The following is a 20,269-nucleotide window of genomic DNA, read 5'->3' as shown; positions in this document are numbered from 1 at the left end:
TCCCTTCCCCACCCTAGCGCTCTCCGGGTCCCGCAGCCCCGCCCGCCCGCCGCCCTCTTAAACCCGACTCAGCCCTGCGGGCCCGCCCGAAGCCTACGGATCCTGAACCCGCGCCGCCCTTCCGTGGACCCGGGGCGCCCTCTCGCCGGGCTGCGCGCTCTCCAAGGTGGGTGCGGAGCCCCGCGTGCAGCTGTGGCCCGGGGCTGTCGCCTGCCGGGATGGTCGGGAAGGCAGTAGTCTCTGGCGCAGTTCGTTCTGAGGGGTCGTTTTGCCCTCTCGGAGTTGTTGTTGTTGTTTTTAATTCGCTTAAGCGGCTTTCAACCCCAAGTCGCAGGTCCTCGGGGTGAGCCGAGCGCCTTTGGGGAGTCTCAGAAGGGGACGCGTAGATGCCTTCGTCGTGGCTGACCTCTTCTCCTGACCCCGTGTTCTTTAATTTCTGAGTCACGACCCCGCTTGGTTTCCTTACGGGCTCATTGATCATGCCCTCGAGACCCGCCTGCCCTGAAGGGGCTCCAGCCTCCAGGCTCGGTGAACTTCTGTCCATTAAAACGCTGTCCATTTCGGGTGGGGGCGGCAGCGGCGCTGGGGCGTGAGCCAGTTCTCTCCCACCTGACCTGGGGCTCGTCGTCGCCTGCTCCCGAGAGGCCACCCCAGGATCCCTAAGTCCCCGGGCGAGGTGGCGAGTTTCCCAAGGGACCTGGGGAATGTGGCGGGACTCGGCGCACGTAGGGAGCCCGTTCTGGCTCCGAAGTTGAGAGGGGAGCCGAAAGTGGCACTCACTTTCTCCACCTCCTCCTCTTCGCAGCCGGGACCGCCGGGGTCCTTGGGGTCAGACCCGGGCCTCGCAGAGGAGCGGCCTCCCGGGACCTGCAGCCGGGCTAGGGGAGCGCGACTCCTACGCGATCCGATCGGGCTTTCGGCCCTGCCCTTTCTGCTAGAGACCCAGGAGCGCCCGGAGCTGCCGCCTGCCCCCAGGGGCGGTCTAGCACTCGGCCCCCGCCCCGGTGAGAGGGGAGGTCCTGCAGCTCCGACCCACCCTGGAAAAGAGGGTGTGGAGGACGGAGAAGAGAGCGGAGGAGGGAACTTGAAGCGGATTTTGCAGGAGCCGGGTTTGGGGCGGGCGTCGAGCGCGGGTGTGGGAAAGGAGCGCTGGCAGGTCAAGGTGTGTCTGTAGAGGCAGCGAGAAGGCGACAGTTACCCGGAACTCGGTGTCGGACAGAATCCCGGCAGATTTTCGTTTTTATTTTGTTTGGGAGGGGGGCGGTGTTTTTAATTGCTGTTTTTGTTTCGTTTGCCGGGTTGGTCTTGAGGAATCGAAGTGGGAAGTTTATCCAGTTTTCTTGGACTCGGGCAGTGGAGGCTGGGCGCGCAGGATCCGGCTTGCAGCGCCCCGCGCCCCTCACCCGGCCGCCCTTGCTTTTCTGCAGACCCGCCGAGCGTCGTGGCCCGGGGATGGCCCTGCGGCCGCCGGGGGAGGCCGGACCCCAGGACAAGGGATGCTACCCGGCCGACTGGCTCCAGAGCAGCCCCCAACACCTGGCCGCCTACTACACGCCTTTCCCGCCCTACGGCCACTACGGGAACACCCTGACCGCGGCGGAGGAGGGCTTCCAGCCTTTCCGGCCTCTGGAAGCCTTGGGAGCGTCCCCGGCTCTGCCCCCCTTCGGCTTCCGGACCGCGCCTCCCTTGCTGAGCCCGGGCCTGGCCCTGCCGAGGGAGCCGCTGTGCGACCTGCCCTGGTACAGCAAGCTGCAGACCTGGTACCCCGTTCCCCACCTCCCCAGGGAGGTGCCACACTTCCAAAACAGCAGTCGCGAGTTTACCGGCGCCGCCAGCGAGGACTCGGCACACACCGCCGGACGGAGCGACGGTGGCCAGTGTTGGGGACCTGAAATTTTCGTTCCGCCGCCCCCCGTGGATGCTTCGTTGTTACCTGAGAGGCCGAAGCCCTCGCAGCTGTTATCGGGGTCCCCTAGAGAGCCCTCTGAGGATGGCGCCAAACTCGTGAACCAAGAGGGGAAGGCTTCTCGCCGCTACCACTTCACCCAGGAAGACCTGCACTTGGTTCTGTACGGGGTCATCCCCAGCCCGCAGCACTCAGCCCGCCTGCACCACGCGATCTCGGGCCTCCTGATCCCCACCGACAGCGCCGGTAAAGGTGGGCCCCATGATGCGGGAGCCGGGGGCAACTGGAAGAGAGGTGGGAGCAGGAGGCGGAACGGGCGCTTCCAGGTGGATCCCAGGCAGTGGGAGTGCTGAAGGGGAAGGTGTGTGCTTCCATCAGAAGATAGAGGTGGGGAGGCCAGGCTCACCTCCGAAACCCTACCCGCATGACTCTTAAGGTTGTTTTGCTTCCCCGGCGCCAATGCAGGAGACGCGGGTTCCATCCCTGAATGGGGAAGAACCCCTGGAAAAGGCAATGACAACCCGCTCCAGTGTTCTTGCCTGGAGAATCCCATGGACGGAGGAGCCTGGCGGGCTGCAGTCCATAGGGTCGCAGAGTCAGACACGACTTAACGATTAAACAACAAGGTTGTCTTAAGAGAAATGGCTCATGCTGTGTGTGGGCTGATCTGGTGGGCTCAAGTTCTACCGGGATGCCCAAGGCGTCTCAGTGAGAGCCAGCTGCCATTCACTCTGAGAGTCTCCCTCCAGTCATCTGACCTTAGTCGAAATCAGCATTACCTCTGATTCTCAAGTTCTTTGAATTTGCTGCTGCTATGCTAAGTAGCTTCAGTCGTGTCCGACTCTGTGTGACCCCAGAGAGGGCAGCTCACCAGTCTCCCGCGTCCCTGGGATTCTCCAGGCAAGAACACTGGAGTGGGTTGTCATTTCCTTCTCCTTGAATTTGCTAACGGGGGTTAATTACCATCTAACCAACTAGGGTCCTTTTGAGTCTAAAATGAGACACTGCATATGTAAAAGGAACCGGAAGCCTCGAAGGGTCAAATGGTAAGCTCTAGAGAATGAGGAGGAAGACGGCTTTTATAATACCTTTAATCTAAAAAATAAGAATTTAATCCTGTCTTTTTCTAGGAGCTGATTCTCTTCCTCAGACTCTGGATAACGACTCCCTTCAGCTACCAGAAGGTGGGCAGGGCTCCTGGCTTGGATTTTTTTTTTTTTTTTTATTCTCGTTTTCTTTTTTTTAACAGCAGCAAACACAGTAGGTTTCTTCACTGGCTTTCTTTCCTACCCTGGATCTCCCGCTAGGTCTCTGCCTCCAGCAGACGAAGTTTGGTGAAGTCGCACATTTTGGGGTGTTCTGCAGTAGTCTTGTGGCCAAAGGAGTCAGGTTTGGGCCCTTTCAGGGTAAAGTGGTCAACACCAGCGAAGTCAAGACACACGGAGACAATTCCCTCATGTGGGAGGTAAATTTGTTTCTGATGGATTGTCAGAAAGTGGGGAGGAGGGTCACTGGGGATAAAGCCTGGCCTCTGCCCCTCTGGGAGAGGGGACCCTCTCCGCAGTAATCAGCTGTCTTGTGCTGTCTGTTTTGCAACATAAAGAGAAAAAAAGGCAACTGCAGAGCTGCTAGGGATAGCACCTCCACATGGAGTCTGTGTATCTTTTCAGTGCCTTAAGGCATTTTCATCTGAAGATTAGCCCTAGAATACAAAGAGCCAATACCCTGGGTTATATTTACAGACAAAACAAATACTTTAAGTATTACCACGTGATGCTAAGACTATGTCCAAAAGGACAAAGACCAGATTTAAAATTTTTGACATCATTTGTCTCGTGGGGATTTTAAAAAACAGCTACTCTTAACTCTGTATGAGGCATGATGGTAGGATTGCAGTTTGTCAGACTGTATCAGATTATCCTCCCTTGCCCTGAATTTTGAGGAATATACTTTGGGAAAATTATCTGAAATCCAGACTTCCCAGGATCTGTTTGTAACACCAAAGCATCAAAGACTGCAGAATTACCCACTGGAGAGAAAGAATTAAATTATATCTCCATCAATACACACGAAAACTCATTTGAGATAAACTACCAAACGAATTGGTTGTCTTGAACTGATAGAATTAAATGTAACCTCCTGTTCCCTTTGCTTCTGTTTCTGAAATTAATATATGTTCACCCTAGAAACTTGGGAATCAAGTCTGGATTTCAGATTATTTTCCTAAAGTATATTCCTCAAAATTCAGGGCAAGGGAGGATAATATGATACAGTCTGACAAACTGCAATCCTACCATCATGCTTCATACAGAGTTAAGAGTAGCTGTTTTTAAAAATCCCCATTAGACAAATGATGTGATAAAAGTAGAAACCTTTTAAAAATGTCGCACCATCTATACCTTTCAGCTAATAAATCCATTTAGGCTTAATAATATTGATAAATAAATATATTCAAAGAGATCAAGTGTGAGATTTGAATTGTACATTTTTAATAAGTAAATTTATTTTCTATGTCAAACCAAAAGAAAAATAAAAGGTACATTTCTAAAGTTTGTTTGATTCCATTTAGATCTTTGAAGATGGTCAGTTGAGCCACTTTATTGACGGAAAAGGAGGTGCAGGGAACTGGATGTCCTATGTCAACTGTGCCCGTTTCCCGTCGGAGCAGAACCTGGTGGCAATACAATGTCAAGGACAGATCTTCTACGAGAGCTGCAAGGAGATCTACCAGAACCAGGAGCTCCTCGTGTGGTACGGAGATTGCTATGAGAAATTTCTGGACATTCCCGTGAGCCTCCTCAAGCAGGGGAAGCAGGCGTCTGGGTCCTCTGAAGGTGAGTGCGCACCTTTCCCTCACCCAGGGAGCTCCTCTTAGTTGAAGGACTGGGCTCTTTGCTCAGACCAGCACCTTCCTGTAGCTTCTCCACTTGCTTGTGGAACTTCTGCCTCCAAGCTCTAATGTAGAACCCCAAACTCAAGGGCGTCTCTAGCCACATGAGTCTTGCTCAGCTGAAGGACGATGCCCTCCTCTTCCCAAAGCTGCTGACGCTACTGCTGTTCACCAGGATACCTTTTCTTCTACCCTTTCACCCGCTCCCAGAGAATAAAATAAAACTGAAATAAATGCATGCAGCCTCTGCCTTAGATGAGCCAGCTTCTGATTCATCTCTGCAGAGGCTCACGCAACTCAGGAAGTCACTGTTTTTTCATTAAATTTTTTTTTAATTAAGCCTTTTATTTTGTATTGGAGTATGACCGATTAGATCTTCCCTGGTAGCTCAGTGGTAAAGAATCTGCCTGCAGTGCGGGAGACACAGGTTCAAGCTCTGAGTCGGGAAGATTCCCAGGAGAGGGAAATGGCAACCCGCTCCAGTATTCTTGCCTGAAAAATCCCCTTCACAGTCCATGGGGTTGAAAAGAGCTGGACACAACTCAGTGACTAAACAGCAACAGCATGGCCGATGAACAATGCTGTGATCGTCTCAGGTGGACAGCGAAGGGTCTCAGCCATACGCAGAACACTGCTTTTCAAATGGTGACTTGCAATATGTTAATAGGGTGGGAAATCAATTTGGTTGTAGAGATCAGCATTAAAGAAGAAAAAAGAATAAGAATAAAATAGAACAGAAAATATTGATACGACTCTCACTTAAGCATTGTTTGGTGAGGCTTTTGTTTCACCTGGATGTGTGTGAACTGGGTCTCAAGTAGAAAATGTTTTTCTTACTGGGTCTCAGTCCACTTAGAGGAGCATGGAGCTAGACTCTTGCTCTCCAGTTTTAGTGTTGTGTTAACATGTGGGGCCCTTTTGTAAGGTGCAGATTCTCATTCCAGGCTGGGAGATTTTGCATTTCTATCAAGCTACCAGGGGATGCTGCTGCTGCTGTTCCCTGGACCAGATTTCAGTAACAGGGAGCTGGAGGACCACAAACCCACTCGCTGGGGATTTGCATTTTGAAAAAGCTCTCTGGGCGGTTGATTTTTATAACCACAAAAGCCTGGGAACCAGTCATCTCATACGTGGGACCAGACAGATGCAAATTAGTATGTGTTACCAGGTAGAAGACCATCCTGTTCTGTTAGGATAGATGTCGTAAGTAGCAGGTAAAAGAGCATGTGAATTGCATTCATCACACTGCAGTGATGGTCTGCATGCATGTCCCCCTACTAGACTGAGACCCTTCATGGCAGGAGACAACTGTAAACACCTTAATAGCTCCTGCTCTGAATTCCCACATGTTTTGAAGGAAGGTGGAAGACTAGACTAGATTGGGGAAAACTGCTTAGAAATGTGGTGAAATAAGGGATAAGTTTTGGGCTTCCCAGGTGGCACAGTGGTAAAGAATCTTCCTGCCAATGCAGGAGACTCAGGTTCCATCCCCAGGCCAGGAAGATCCCCTGGAGTAGGAAATGGCAACCCACTCTAGTATTCCTGCCTGGAAAGTTGCAGGGAGAGAGGAGCCTGGAGGGCTACAGTCCTTGGGCTAGCAGAGAGACACGATTAAGCATGCATGCACGCTCACCACAGTTCAGGCAGAGAGAGGCAAGACAGTCCAGGCTTGGGGAATAGTGAAGCCAAGGGCAAGAATGTGTTCACCAGGGATTAAGAGGTGAACAATGAACAGTCTCTTTCTAAGAGTCAAATAATGAGGGGCTGTTGAACTATCTCCTCAGTACCCCAGCTTATGGATGGTGTGGGGATGAGGGTGAGGGGTGAGATGGCAGAATTCTCTGGGGTCTGGACTTCATAGTTGCCCCATAGTTGGCACCAAACCAAGCCTTTTTAGTCACTTCCCAAGAGATACCAAGCACTGCTGAAATAGAAGTGCCAAATGGATTTGAGAAAGATACATGCTTGACAACTCACAAAATAGAATCATTATCCTTTTGAAAAGTTATTCAGCACTATGTATCAGAGCTATTAAAATGTTCATAACCTTTGATATATCAGTAATACTCTTCTGGAAATTTATCTTTAGGAAATACTCCAGTAGGAAAAGCTTTGTCCACAGGGATTTTTAATACAGCATCATTCCTATTTGTGAAAATTCACAAACAAATGCCCAATAGTAGAATAGTTTTTAAGTAAATCATAAGCAACAGGGATAAGGGCTTACAATGGTCAGTAGGGTGGGGAGAAACCCCAGCAGGTGTAGTACCTGGTGTAGTACCCCCACCTGTACTACACTTCTTTCTTTTTAAAAATATTTATTTGGCTTCACTGGATCATAGTTGGGGCATGCAGGTTCTTTAGCAGAACTTGGGATCTAGTGCCTTCACCTAGGGACCGAACTCAAGTCCCTGGCATTGGAAGCACAGAGTCCTAGCCATTGGACCACCAGGGAAGCCCCTGTGTTACACTTCGGAACCAAATTATATCTGGATAAATTCATGGTTTTCTGTTAAGAATGGTTGAGAATAGAATTAAAAGGAAAGAAAAGTCAACATTCTTCTGTCCTCTCAAAAGAAAGTTTTTGTTTTTGCGTTTTATCCAAGCCTTTTCTTGAGACTTGGTAGGAGCTTCCCCTTTAAGGTCTTGAGTGGGAGGGAAGGGCCCTATGTGGGCGGGTTATCTAGAGTTTGCAAACCCGCAGAGTGTGTGTTTTGGGCGGGGTGGGGGAGGGTGGGGGTGGGGGTAGGGAATGTGTAGAAAGTTCTTAATCACTACCAAACTCTATCTAAAGAGTTGTCTAGGTGGGGCAGAAAGCATCATTTTCAGTTTTAGGAAACCATTTGGCTAAAAAAAATTGAGATGGGAGGGAGGAGGAAGGAAAGGAAACAGGACAAAATTAGGTTAAGATAAAATTTCCAAGAACCTGAGCTGAAAACGTAGGCGGCTGAAGCCTAATTAGTAGGGGTGCTGTGTCATTTCTGCCTAAGTGGTGGTTCTTATGCAAATTGACTATTGTGCCCCAATTCTGAATTTTGGTGTGCCTTCGGGCTTTAATTTGTAAAGACCCGCTGACCCTGTCTTCTAGACAACCCCTTTCCCACCCCGGAAGCTGGAAGGCCAGGTATTTCTAACCAATGAAAATTCTAGCTTCGAGCAAAACCTGTCCCAGCGGGGAGGTTCTGAGAGTATTAGCACCTCAATGAAAGCGATAGACGAGACTTGAGCAATGGATCGTCCTGGGGCTGGTGGCTGCCTTCCTGCTTACTTACTTAATAAATAAGATGATTTCTTTCCTTAGCCACCTGTTAAATGTGCCCAGGATGCGGTTGTTGACTAACAAAGCCCCCAGTGGATAGCTTTCCTGCTGTCCCCAAGCTAACTAAAAAATTTCCACCTACAGGCTTGCATATACTCAGTCCTGGCTACTCTCTGCCTCCCTGGGGCAGAGGCAATGAGGTTCCATTGATGCATTCATAGTCAAAACCACTTGATCCTCTGGAATCCAGAGTGTCCTCAGCAGGAACGCTTTTGTAGGTGGCCTGGGTCCTTCCCTTTCTCACCCCAACACATAGACACCCCTGAGCCTGCCATCTCCTTTGCTAGCGTTGGCTGCACCTTCTCTAACCTCTCCCCCACCTCTCTCCTCCTCTGATGAAAACGGATTTACCTTTCTCAGTCTTGTCTGTCACTCAGTGATAGTGCCACTTGTTGGTTTGAACTCAGTGTTAGGGTTAAATTAGTCATCATAATAATCCCATGTTTTAGTTTTGGAATCTCCCCCTAAAGCTCAGAGAAATGAATTGTTAGCTAAAAGGGTACCTAAGTCTTTGTGAGTGGGATCCAATGGAGCAGCACTTAATGAAGCCTGGGAAGAAGCTCTGGGTGCCCATCAAGGCCCCCAAAGGGTGAACTGCTTGAACTTGTAGCTCAGTCTGATCTGAAAAGCACAAATACAATAGCTATTTGGTATGTGAACCTTGTAACACAGGCCAGTTAGGAAGTAACTATAGGACAGACCTGCTCATAAATAGGGCTGGAGGAAGGGCATCTTCAATAAATATATTTCAGGAACAAAAAGGAAAAGGAACCTATAGATTAAGACATTGAAGAGACATAGTAACTGTGGACAACATGTAGACTTTGAATCCTAAACTGAACCAGCTGACTGAAAAATAAACAAACATAAGTGCGTGTATATGTATTATAAACAAATATATATGTGTTTCTATCTATTAAGGAATAAGTGTTTGACAATTAGGTATGACAGTGGCTTTATGGTTATGCTTTTCAAAAAGTTGTTATCAGGGACTTGCCTGGCAGTCCAGTGGTTAAGACTGCACTTCCACAGCAGGGGACACAAGTTCGATCCCTGGTTGGGGAACTAAGATCCCACATGCCGCCCTGCCCCCCCCCCCCCAAGAAAGTCATTATCCATTAAAGATTGTGGGCTGAGGTGTTTATGAAACAAATGAGAAATCGGTATTAAAAATAATCCGTTGGGGGAGGTGATGTGAGTCAGTCACGGTCAAAGCCTGGTGTTTGGGCCCAAGAGGGTTTACTCTATTATTTTGACTTTGGTATTTGTTTAAAACTTTTTGTAATAAAAGGTTGTAACAGACCGTCCTGATGAAAGTAAGAATGAGGGAAGGTAGCTGACCAAGCCACCTTTCCCCCTGTGTTTGACAGAGTCTGCGGAAGGGTACAGGTGTGAAAGATGTGGCAAGGTGTTCACCTACAAATACTACAGGGACAAGCATCTGAAGTACACGCCTTGTGTGGACAAGGGTGACAGGAAATTTCCCTGTTCTTTATGCAAACGATCCTTTGAGAAGAGAGACCGGCTCCGGATCCACATCCTTCACGTTCATGAGAAGCATAGGCCTCACAAGGTAAGACTTAGGGCAGCGACCCATCTCTCTCCAGCACTCTGCTTTCATGCTTCTTCCCCAAACCCCTGGGTGCACCCTGAGGGCCTCCTGGGCGCAAATTACTGGAATGGGAGGGTGGGACCGGGTCTCTGAAGGAAGTGAAGGAAGTGACGGTACTGTGAAAGGGCAGACATGGACTGAATGTGATGGTCCATGGACCGAGATATGATGCCTGCGTGTTGAAGCTGGCGGATGCATGGCAGACAGGGGCAGAAAGTGGTGTCTTTCTACATGTGGACCATGAAAGGCCTCATAGACAGGTGGCCGTGAGCAGAACCTAGGACTATGGAAGTGTCTGGTTTATTTGGAGGTGGGGTTGATTGGGGGTTGGGGGGAGGGTTGAGACATCCCAGCTGAGAAAGACCTTGGCCTGTGGTTTTACATAACTACACCTTGTTCCATAATGTGCTCAAGCATTTTTTTTTAATGTTTTATTGAAGCATAGTTGATTTACAATGTTGTATTAATTTCTGCTATACAGCAGTGACTCAGTTATATGCATATATACATTTGTTTTCATATCATTTTCCATTATGGTTTATCATAGGATATTAAATATAGTTCCCCTTGCCATACAGTAGGACTGTGTTGTCCATCCATCCTATATATACTAGGTTGCATCTGCTATTCCCAAACTCCCAGTCCTTCCCTCCCCCACCCTCTTCTCCGTTGGCAACCGTAAGGACCTCTGTGTCTGTGAGCCTGTTTCTGTTTTGTAGATAACTTCATTTGTGTCATATTTTAGATTCCACATAGTAGTGATATCATATGGTATTTGTCTTCCGCTTCTGACTTTCTTTGCTTAGTATGACAATCTCTAGGTCCAATGTATAGGCATGTTGATAGTTACGGGCATGGTCCAAAGGATGGATGGCTTTTGTGCCATGTCAGGGACTTTGTAAGGAAGAAAGAAACCCTGCATTGGGGAGCCATTGTCTACCATTCTGGATATGTGATGGCTCTGCCAGACTTGGTGCAAGACAGTGCTGACCACCACTGGTCTTAATTAGGATAAAGAGGATGGGGCGTGGGCACAGACCGACAGAGTCAGATTAGACTTCAGTGCTGTTGCGACTCCTGCCAGCCCCACTTTTCTTCATTTGAACAAACAAAACGGCTCTGTCTCTCCCCATCTGTTCACAGCAAAGCTCCTGGAAATATCGCAATCACTGTGTTATATACAGCTGTAAAATCTGAGTATTTTTACAATCATCTCAAATTGTTTTTGTAAATCTAAGACTATTTTAAATTATTATAAGACAGTGAAATCATTTCTCACCTTTTGTTGTTCGGTTGCTCAGTCATGGCCAACTCTTTGCAACCCCATAGACTGTGGCACACCAGGCTTCCCTGTCCTCCGCTATCTCCCGGAGTTTGCTCAAACTCATGTCCATTGAGTCAATGATAGCATCCAACCATCTCATCCTCTGTTGCCCCCTTCTCTTCCTGCTGCCCTCAGTCTTTCCTGGCATCAGCATCAGGGTCTTTTCCAATGAGTCTGCCTTTTGCATCAGGTGGCCAAAGTATTGGAACTTCACCTTTAGCATCAGTCCATCCAGTGAATATTCAAGGTTGATTTCCATTAGGATTGACTGGTTTGATCTCCTTGCATTCCAAGGAACTCTCAAGAGTCTTCTCCAGCACCACAATTCAAAAGCATCAGTTCTTTGGTGCTCAGCCTTCTTTATTCTCAGCTATAGATTGGCAGAGTAAAAAGTTATACGTCCAGTATTCTACATGTAAATCAATAGGGATTTGGTTATATAAATTTTGGCTTCTTAAGCACAAACAAGTTGCAAAATATGTATGGAATGATGTCACCTAGAATATCATGTACACTGTATATAATGTTTACATATAAATGGAAACACAATTGGAAAGAAGCCATTATACTGCAGTCTTTCTGGGAGTATGATGGAGAATAAAGCCAAGCATGATTTTTATGTCTTCACTTGGTAAACTTAAAATTTTATTTTTTATCTGCAGTTTTTTAACATGAGAAAATAATACACACTGGAGATAAAAAGAAAACAAAGACCACTAGATATGCTATGGCCTTAAGTTATTTTACGTATAATTTTTTTCTATATGCGTATATATTTTTAATACACTTGGGGTCATACTGATGTTATATACTTAACAAATCCACTGTTTTGTGCATTTCCCCCCAGTATGGCTGCAGTGAACAATATTATATATAAATCACTCTGTTTTTCATTTCTGATTATTTCTTTGGGGTAAGGTCCTAGAAGTAGAAAGATTGAGTCAAAGGTACAATTTTAAGGCATTTGATTTGAGGTACCACGCACCTTTCCAGACAGTCCAACCAGCTGGGCTTGCAGTGTATGTACCAGTAACCCCAGGTCTCCCACAATAATATTATCCTTCTTATGTTCACATTTTTTTAGATGGAAAATGGTATCTTGCTTGGCTTTGCATCTTTGTTATTTATGAGGTTTACATTTAAAAATATATTTTCTGAGACCTCCCCTGGTGGTTCAGTGATTAACAGTAATCTAAAAAATAAAATAAGATATATTTTCTTTACTAGTTTGTATTTGTCTTGTGGTTTGTCAATTTATGTCTGAAATTTTAACAGAATGTATTAAATGTTTCTTTCTTCTTTCCTTCCTTTTTTTTTCACCCCTGCCTGCTTTGTAGTCAGTAAGAGACAAAGTATTCTTTCTATCTGAAGGCACAGATCCTAATCTCAGAGGAGTTCTCGGTGCACTTTCGGGCTTTCTTTGTCAGCCTGCAGAATCTTAGTTCCCCAAATAGGGACTGAACCCCTACCCCTGCTATGGAAGCTTGGAGTCCTCACCACTGTACCACCAGGGAAGGCCCTCGTACTTTCCTTGGCCATTATCTATCTTCCATTTTTGTTCTCTTCCTTTAGCCAAATGTTAGGTTGAATCCACTTCTCTGTACTTATTAAACCTTAATTTTTTTTCATCAGCATTCTCTGAGAGTTCTCAGCCTTCATTTTTATGTCATGCTTCAGTCTTTAGCAGTCAGCTGAGCCTATTGAATACAGCATTTCATTCTGTGCATTTTCATTGGTTATTTTTAATTTCCAAGAACAGGTTCATGTTCTAATCACTTCCCTTTCATTTAAAATTGATCTGTTCTTTTTGCAATGTTAACTTCAACATCTGACTCTTTTCGCTTTAGTAATGACAATATGGGCTTCCCTTGTGGCTCAGCTGGTAAAGAATCCGCCTGCAATGCGGGAGATCTGGGTTCCGTCCCTGGGTTGGGAAGATCTCCTGGAGAAGAGAAAGGCTACCCACTCCGGTACTATAGTCTTGGAGAATTCCTTGGACTGTGTAGTTCACGGGGTCACAGATTTGGACACGACTGAGCGACCTTCACTTTCAATGTCAATACATGCTCCTTATTCAAACTTCAAGTAGTAAAGAAAAATTAGAGAAGATTTTTAAAATCCACCCCCAAATCCCACCATCTAAAAACACCTAGGTTCATTTGCAGAGACGTGGATAGACCTAGAGACTGTCAAATAGAGTGAAGTAAGTCGGAAAGAGAAAAGCAGACATAATATCGCTTATGTGTGGAATCTAGAAAAATGGTTCAAATAAACTGATTTTTGCAAAGCAGACATGCATACCAAAGGGGGAAAAGGGGTGGACTGGGAGATTGGGATTGACATTATACAGTACTACGTATAAAATAGATACTCATGAAAACCTATTGTGTAGCACAGGGAACTCAGTGCTCTGGGGTGACCTAAATGGGAAAGAAATCCAAACAAGAGGATGTGTATATATATATATGTGCACATACACACGTGTGACTGATTCATATTGCTGTACAGCAGAAACTAACAAAACAGTGTAAAGCAACTCTACTCCAATAAAAATTGTTAAAATAAATAAGTTAAGTAAATAAAAATAATAAAAATAGCCAGGCTACCATGTGTGCCCATAAGGACACCTGTGGAAGAGAGTCCAGAAACACAGTTTCTTTTACCTGGTTCAGAATTCCTGAGATCAGCCAGGAGTCATCAGAGTCCAGAACACAGAGAAATGACCAGTTCATGCCTGCCGTTCCTGCAGCAGGTGGCTGTACTGCTTGACCCCCCTCACCCATTGCCCTTTTCTTCGTAGCTGCATGTTTTGCGTCATCTGCCACCTGTATTGCCACTTGGGTCTACATATCTGTCCCCACTCCCACAAGGTTTTTACTCCTTGTCTCTAGCAGAGTGTTAAGAGGTTCTCCGTAAATACTTGGTGAATTCATTGCTGAGGGCTTGCAGTTTCCTCCCAGCCTTGTGAGAAAGGCAGGGCAAGTATTTTACCCATGAGGAAAACTGAGCAAAGACTCCGAGTTTAACTGATTTGTTCTGGTCACACAGCTACCTGTTGACAGAGCAGGACAGAGTGAGGCCTCTGTTACCCACCAGGGTCATATATCTAGGCCGCTAACGTCCAAAGACTTTCGAGGAAAGGCTTGCAGCCACAGCGCTGAGTAGGCTGTGGACCGGAATGTGGTGTCGGATTCTTCCCCAGAGTCCTGTGATGCCCTCACCTGTCTTAGCTAGACCCTCAGCCTGCGGCTGCTTGATCCTCTGCCCACAGATGTGCACAGAATGAATACAGCAGTCCTCCCCCAGTCACTACCACCCGAGATCAACGTAACGGTGAAGTTAACTCCTTAGGGGAAAATGCGGATTCAGCTCTATTTCTCTTTTCTGTCCTAGTGTTCTACATGCGGGAAGTGTTTCTCTCAATCTTCCAGTCTAAACAAACACATGAGAGTCCACTCTGGAGACAGACCCTACCACTGTGTGTATTGTACTAAGGTAAATGGAGCCTTCCTTTTTTTTTTGCCGCACCCCACGCAGTGCACCGCACACAGCCTGTGGGATCTTAGTTCGCCGACCAGGGATCAATCTCATGTTCCTGCAGTGGAAGGGCAGAGTCTTAACCACTAAACTGCCGGGGAAGTCTCAGTGGAACCTTCTTTTAAGGAATCTGCCTTGAGCCCTGTTTGGGTGTCCATGGATAAGAACTTATAGAATAAATCCTGGCTTATAATGAGTCCCTGGTAAATTAATTCATCATTAGCACATCCCCAATTTCCACCCCAGATTATATTCATGTTTGCTTACAATGATCAGATACAACCTACTATCGCCAAATTGGCACTTAAGGCATTTGTTATGAAATGGACCCTAAATTTATAAGATTGCAATGATAACAGACATGAAGTACAGACTGCCTTTTTTTTTTTTTTTTTTTAAGTACACACTCTTAAGTTTTGCTGATCTTGGTTTCCAGAGCACTTTTGCTGAAGTAGCATCTAATCTTGTTAAACAGAATATTAATTTATAAAAATGAAGAGACAAATATATCGTGGTTAGGGGTTGCTGGGGTTGGGAACAAAAGTTACTGGGTTTGCTTTAAAAATACTATACCAAAACATCTCATGTCCTATTTCGATAAGGTACATCTGGGCTGTCCAATGTTATCCATTAGCCATATGTGGCTATTTAGTTTACTAAAAATGAAATAAAATTGAAAATTTAGTAACACGGTGGCACTGGCCGCATTTCAGGTGCTCAACAGTCCCACTATTGATGGCTGGCAACCACCACACTGGCACGGATATAACATTTCCATCATTTTAGAAAATCTTATTGGATACGCTGGAATCTGCTATTTCTATCATCAAGCCATTTATTTTTAAAAAATAATGTATCCATGAAATATAGTCTCTATTAGGGTGACTTTTAAACTTCCAAAAGAGGAATAAAACTACTTGGCTTAGGGAAACGGACACCACCAAAGAAACTGTGTCAATAGAATGGAAATAATCAGTGTAGCAAATTGGGGCTAAGACATAACTAGACAGTGTGCAGCTAGCGCAGACCTAAGGAGGGTGGCTCTGGATTTGTCTGGACGGGGACTCTATCCTGAGACATCAATGATCTGCCAGATTTTCAGAGCAGGCTCAAAATATCCCACCTCTTCCTGGCCTTCTAATTCTGATCCTCACCTTGAATTGCTGGCTAATCTGGGAATGAGAGATGCCCAGAGGGGTGTCTCAATGCACTTGGGTCATAAATGAGCTGTTTGGTGCTCTGATTTTTTTTTTTTTTTTCTTTTTTTGCTAGTTAGGTAGTTGTTTTCGGCTCTGCTGGGTCTTCGTGGCTGCACAGGCTTTCCTCTAGTTGTGGCAAGCAGGGCCTACTCGCTAGAAGTTCACAGGCTTCTCCTTGCAGGCTTCTCTTGTTTCAGGGTGCAGGCTCTAGGGCTCACAAGCTTCAGTAGTTGCAGCCCATGGGCTCAATAATTGCAACTTCCAGGCTCTAGAGAGCAGGCTCAGTAGTGTGGCTGGCGCACAGGCTTAGTTACTCCTAGGCATGTGGCATCTTCCCAGACCAGCAATCAAACCTACGTCTCCTGCATTTGGCAGACAGAACTCTTCACCATTGAGCCATAGGGAAGCCCTGAGGTTCTGACTTCTAGTTAGATTCCGGTCACCTGAGCTGATGGAGACTGTCCTCATCTGGGTGTCCTAGGCACCTACACCTTGTGCTCCTTAGTGAGCAGTGGTCCAGCCCGACATGGACCCAGTCCTGAAACTCCAAGGTCACTGGTTTAACCTGGTGTTTTGTATCACTGTCAGCAGACTCCCAGATGGGGGTCATTACATCTCTAATACATACTTGAAAGTGACAAAGGTCAGAGCAGAGTATTGAAATGAATTAGAGGAAAGGGTGTAAGTAAGGGAAAGAGACGAAATGGCCATGTGAAAACAGCAAAGCACTTGTGAACCTAAAATTGTAGAACTACTCTGGAAAGCTGTTTGGCAGTTTAAGAGCTAAACTTGTAACAACCATTCAGCCCAGCAATTGCTCTCCTGGGCTTTTATCCCAGAGCAGTGAAAGTTTATGTGTTCATGCTAAAACCTGTACACAAATATTTATAGCAGCTTTATTCATAGAAACCTCAAACTGGAAATAACTCAGATACCGTTCCACGGGTAGGTGATTAAACAGACTGGAACATCCACACCATGGAGTTCTTCTCAGCAATCAAAATGGGCGAGCTGGGACTTCTCTGGTGGTCCAGTGGGAAAGAATCCACCTGCCAGGGTAGGAGACACGGGAACGATCCCTGATCCAGGAAGATCCCATATGTTGCGGAGCAACTAAGCCTGTGTGCCCGAAACATTGAGCCTGTGCTATATAGCTGAGAAGCCGCAACTAGTCAGCCTACGTGCCACAAAAGAGCCTCGCAGCATCAAAGACCCAGCACAGCCAGAATAAATAAATAATTTTTTAAAACGAAGGATGAGCTGTTGTACATGAAAGAACTTGTGTGAGTCTGCAAAAAAAAAAATTCTGCGGGGAACCGCCAATCCCCAAAGGTTACATATTGTATGCTCCCATGTACAAACATTCTCAAAATAATAAAATTACAGAAATGGAGAACAGATTAGTGATTGCAATGGCTTAAAAGTAGGCGTGGGAGGGAACTATGTGTGCCTGTCACAGGGTGACATGAGGGTCCTTGTGATGGAAATGTTCTGTTCAGTTCAGTCCAGTTGCTCAGCCACATGTGACCCTTTGCAACCTCGTAGACTGCAGCATGCCATGCCTCCCTGTCCATCACCAACTCCTGCAACTTACTCAAACTCATGTCCATTGAGTTGGTGATGCCATCCAACCATCTAATCCTCAATTGTCCCCTTCTCCTCCCACCTTCAATCTTTCCCAGCATCAGGGTCTTTGCCAATGAGTCACTGCTTCACATCAGGTGGCCAAAGTATTGGAGTTTCAGCTTCAGCATCAGTCTTTCCAGTGAATATTCAGGAATGATTTAACTTTAGGATGGATCTCCTTGCAGTCCAAGGGACTCTCAAGAGTCTTCTCCAATACCACAGTTCAGAAGCATCAATTCTTCGGTGCTCAGCTTTCTTTATAGTATAGTCCAACTCTCACATCCATACATGACAACTGGAAAAACCACAGCTTTGACTAGATGGACCTTTGTTGGCAAAGTAATATCTCTGCTTTTTAATATGCTGTCTAGGTTGGTCATAGCTTTTCTTCCAAGGAGCAAGGGTCTTTTAATTTCATGGCTGCAGTCACCATCTGCAGTGATTTTGGAGGCCTCCAAAATAAAGTCTCTCCCTGTTTGCATTGTTTCCCCATCTATTTGCCATAAAGTGATGGGACCAGATGCCATGATCTTAGTTTTCTGAATGTTGAGTTTTAAGCCAGCTTTTTCACTCTCCTCTTTCACTTTGATCAAGAGGCTCTTTAGTTCCTCTTCACTTTCTGCCATATGCAGTGGCATCCTCTGCATATCTGAGGTTATTGATATTTTCTCCTGGCAATCTTGATTCCGGCTTGTGCTTCATCGAGCCCAGCATTTCACATGATGTACTCTGTATAGAAGTTGTATAAGCAGGATGACAATATACAGCCTTGATATACTCCCTTCCCAATTTGGAACCAGTCTGTTGTTCCATGTCCAGTTCTAACTGTTGCTTCTTGACCTGCATACAGATTTCTCAAGAGGCAGGTCAGGTGGTCTGGTATTCCCATCTCTTTCAGAATTTTCCACAGTTTATTGTGATCCACACAGTCAAAGGCTTTGGCATAGTCAATAAAGCAGAAATAGATGTTTTTCTGGAACTCTCTTGCTTTGTTGATGATCCAGCAGACGTTGGCAATTTGATCTCTGGTTCCTCTGCCTTTTCTAAAACCAGCTTGAACATCTGGAAGTTCACAGTTCACGTATTGCTGAAGTCTGGCTTGGAGAATTTTGAGCATTACTTTCCTAGCGTGTGAGATGAGTGCAATTGTATGGTAGTTTGAGCATTCTTTGGCATTTCCTTTCTTTGGGATTGAAATGAAAACCGACCTTTTCCAGTCCTGTGGCCACTGCTGAGTTTTCCAAATTTGCTGGTATATTGTGTGCAGCACTTTCACAGCATCATCTTTTAGGATATGAAATAACTAACTGGAATTCTATCACCTCCACTAGCTTTGTTTGTAGTGATGTTTTCTAAGGCCCCCTTGACTTTGCATTCCTGGATGTCTGGCTCTAGGTGAGTGATCACACCATCGTGATTATCTGGGTCATGAAGATCTTTTTTGTTTAGTTCTTCTGTGTATTCTTGCCACCTCTTCTTAATATCTTCTGCTTCTGTTAGGTCCATACCATTTCTGTCCTTTATTGTGCCCAACTTTGGATGAAATATTCCCTTGGTGTCTCTAATTTTCTTGACTCTTTCAATGTCAACATCCTGATTGTGATATTGTCCTATAGTTGTAAGATACAACCATTGGAGAAACTGGGTAAAGGGTACCCAGAATCTCTATTGTTTCTTCTAACTGCAGATGAATCACTATTACTCTAAAAGTTTAGCTAAAAAAAAATAAAAATAAAAATAAGAAACCGATAAGGTACCCATATATGCAAAGACAGTGGCCAATGTTAGCAATTCCTTCCACAATGCAGATCATCCTGGAGGGTGATCTCAGTACCATCTGCTTAAATGCAGCTGACTTCTTACCCAAAAGAGTGTACTCATCAAGTCAACCTGCATTTTTGAGTAGACACCCAGGTGATCTTAGCCATTGAAGGGCCACTGTTGTAACCAGTGGCATGTCCATCATGTCCTTTTTTACTAAGGCTACTCCTGGTGACCAAGAGTGCCCTATAGCATTAAAGCCTAGGATTTGTTGACTGGAGAACTAAACAGCAATATCAGGATCAGTGGGGGCTTCTAAGGTGGCTCAGGGGTAAAGGATCCGCCTGCCAGTGTAGGAAATATGGATTCAATCCCTGGGTCATGAAGATCCCCTGGAAGAGGCAATGGCAACCCATTCTAGTATTCTTGCCTGGAGAATCCCAGGGACAGAGAAGGCTGGTGGGCTACAGTCCATGCGGTCACAAAAGAGTCGGACACAACTTTGCAACTAAACGACACCAAGGATCGGTCACAATGAAATTAACTCTTTTGTTTCATTGGTGGATGGCGTTTTATTTTTCCCTCTGCTTTCTGTCCTCTGCAGAAATTCACTGCCTCCAGTATACTCCGCACGCATATCAGGCAGCACTCGGGGGAGAAGCCCTTCAAATGCAAGTACTGTGGTAAATCTTTTGCATCGCACGCTGCTCACGACAGCCATGTCCGGCGCTCGCACAGGGAGGATGATGGCTCTCCCTGTAACACCTGTGGAAAAACCTTCTCGGATCAAGAAGCTTTCCACTCCCACATGAAGTCTCATGAAGACTGCTAGCCCTCCGAGAGTCTGAGGACAAGGCCTCTAGATGTGTCTTGATGTTTCTTGTGTTCATGGGTATATCTCACAAACCAGTGGTAGTTATATTGAGATGAGGAACAGAATAATGGAACTGACCGAGCAGTAGAATTTACCAGATTTTTTAAGTCTGTGGTTTTAACAGCTTTTGCAGGAATGATTTATCACAGTTTCTCACAAGAATGGAGTTTGGGTGAATTCACCAAGAAGGAGTGAAAGGCTGATGGTTTACAGTGCTTAAA

At 46.0% G+C, this 20,269-nt stretch overlaps 1 protein-coding gene across 1 annotated transcript; it reads left to right on the top strand.

The window, feature by feature from the left end:
- The first annotated feature begins 1,452 nt into the window (after positions 1–1,452).
- PRDM14 (PR/SET domain 14) lies at positions 1,453–20,006 on the top strand. The gene is made up of 7 exons (XM_027973466.1): positions 1,453–2,152; positions 3,037–3,090; positions 3,214–3,371; positions 4,476–4,740; positions 9,486–9,688; positions 14,445–14,546; positions 19,779–20,006. The coding sequence occupies exons 1-7, from the start codon at positions 1,453–1,455 to the stop codon at positions 20,004–20,006; spliced, it is 1,710 nt and encodes a 569-aa protein (XP_027829267.1).
- The last annotated feature ends 263 nt before the right edge of the window (positions 20,007–20,269 follow it).

This window comes from Ovis aries, chromosome 9 (genome assembly GCF_016772045.2).
Source record: "Ovis aries strain OAR_USU_Benz2616 breed Rambouillet chromosome 9, ARS-UI_Ramb_v3.0, whole genome shotgun sequence".
Classification (NCBI taxonomy): domain Eukaryota; kingdom Metazoa; phylum Chordata; class Mammalia; order Artiodactyla; family Bovidae; genus Ovis; species Ovis aries.
The sequence above is the reverse complement of the archived record's forward strand: the minus strand, read 5'-3'. Positions and strand labels throughout refer to the sequence as shown.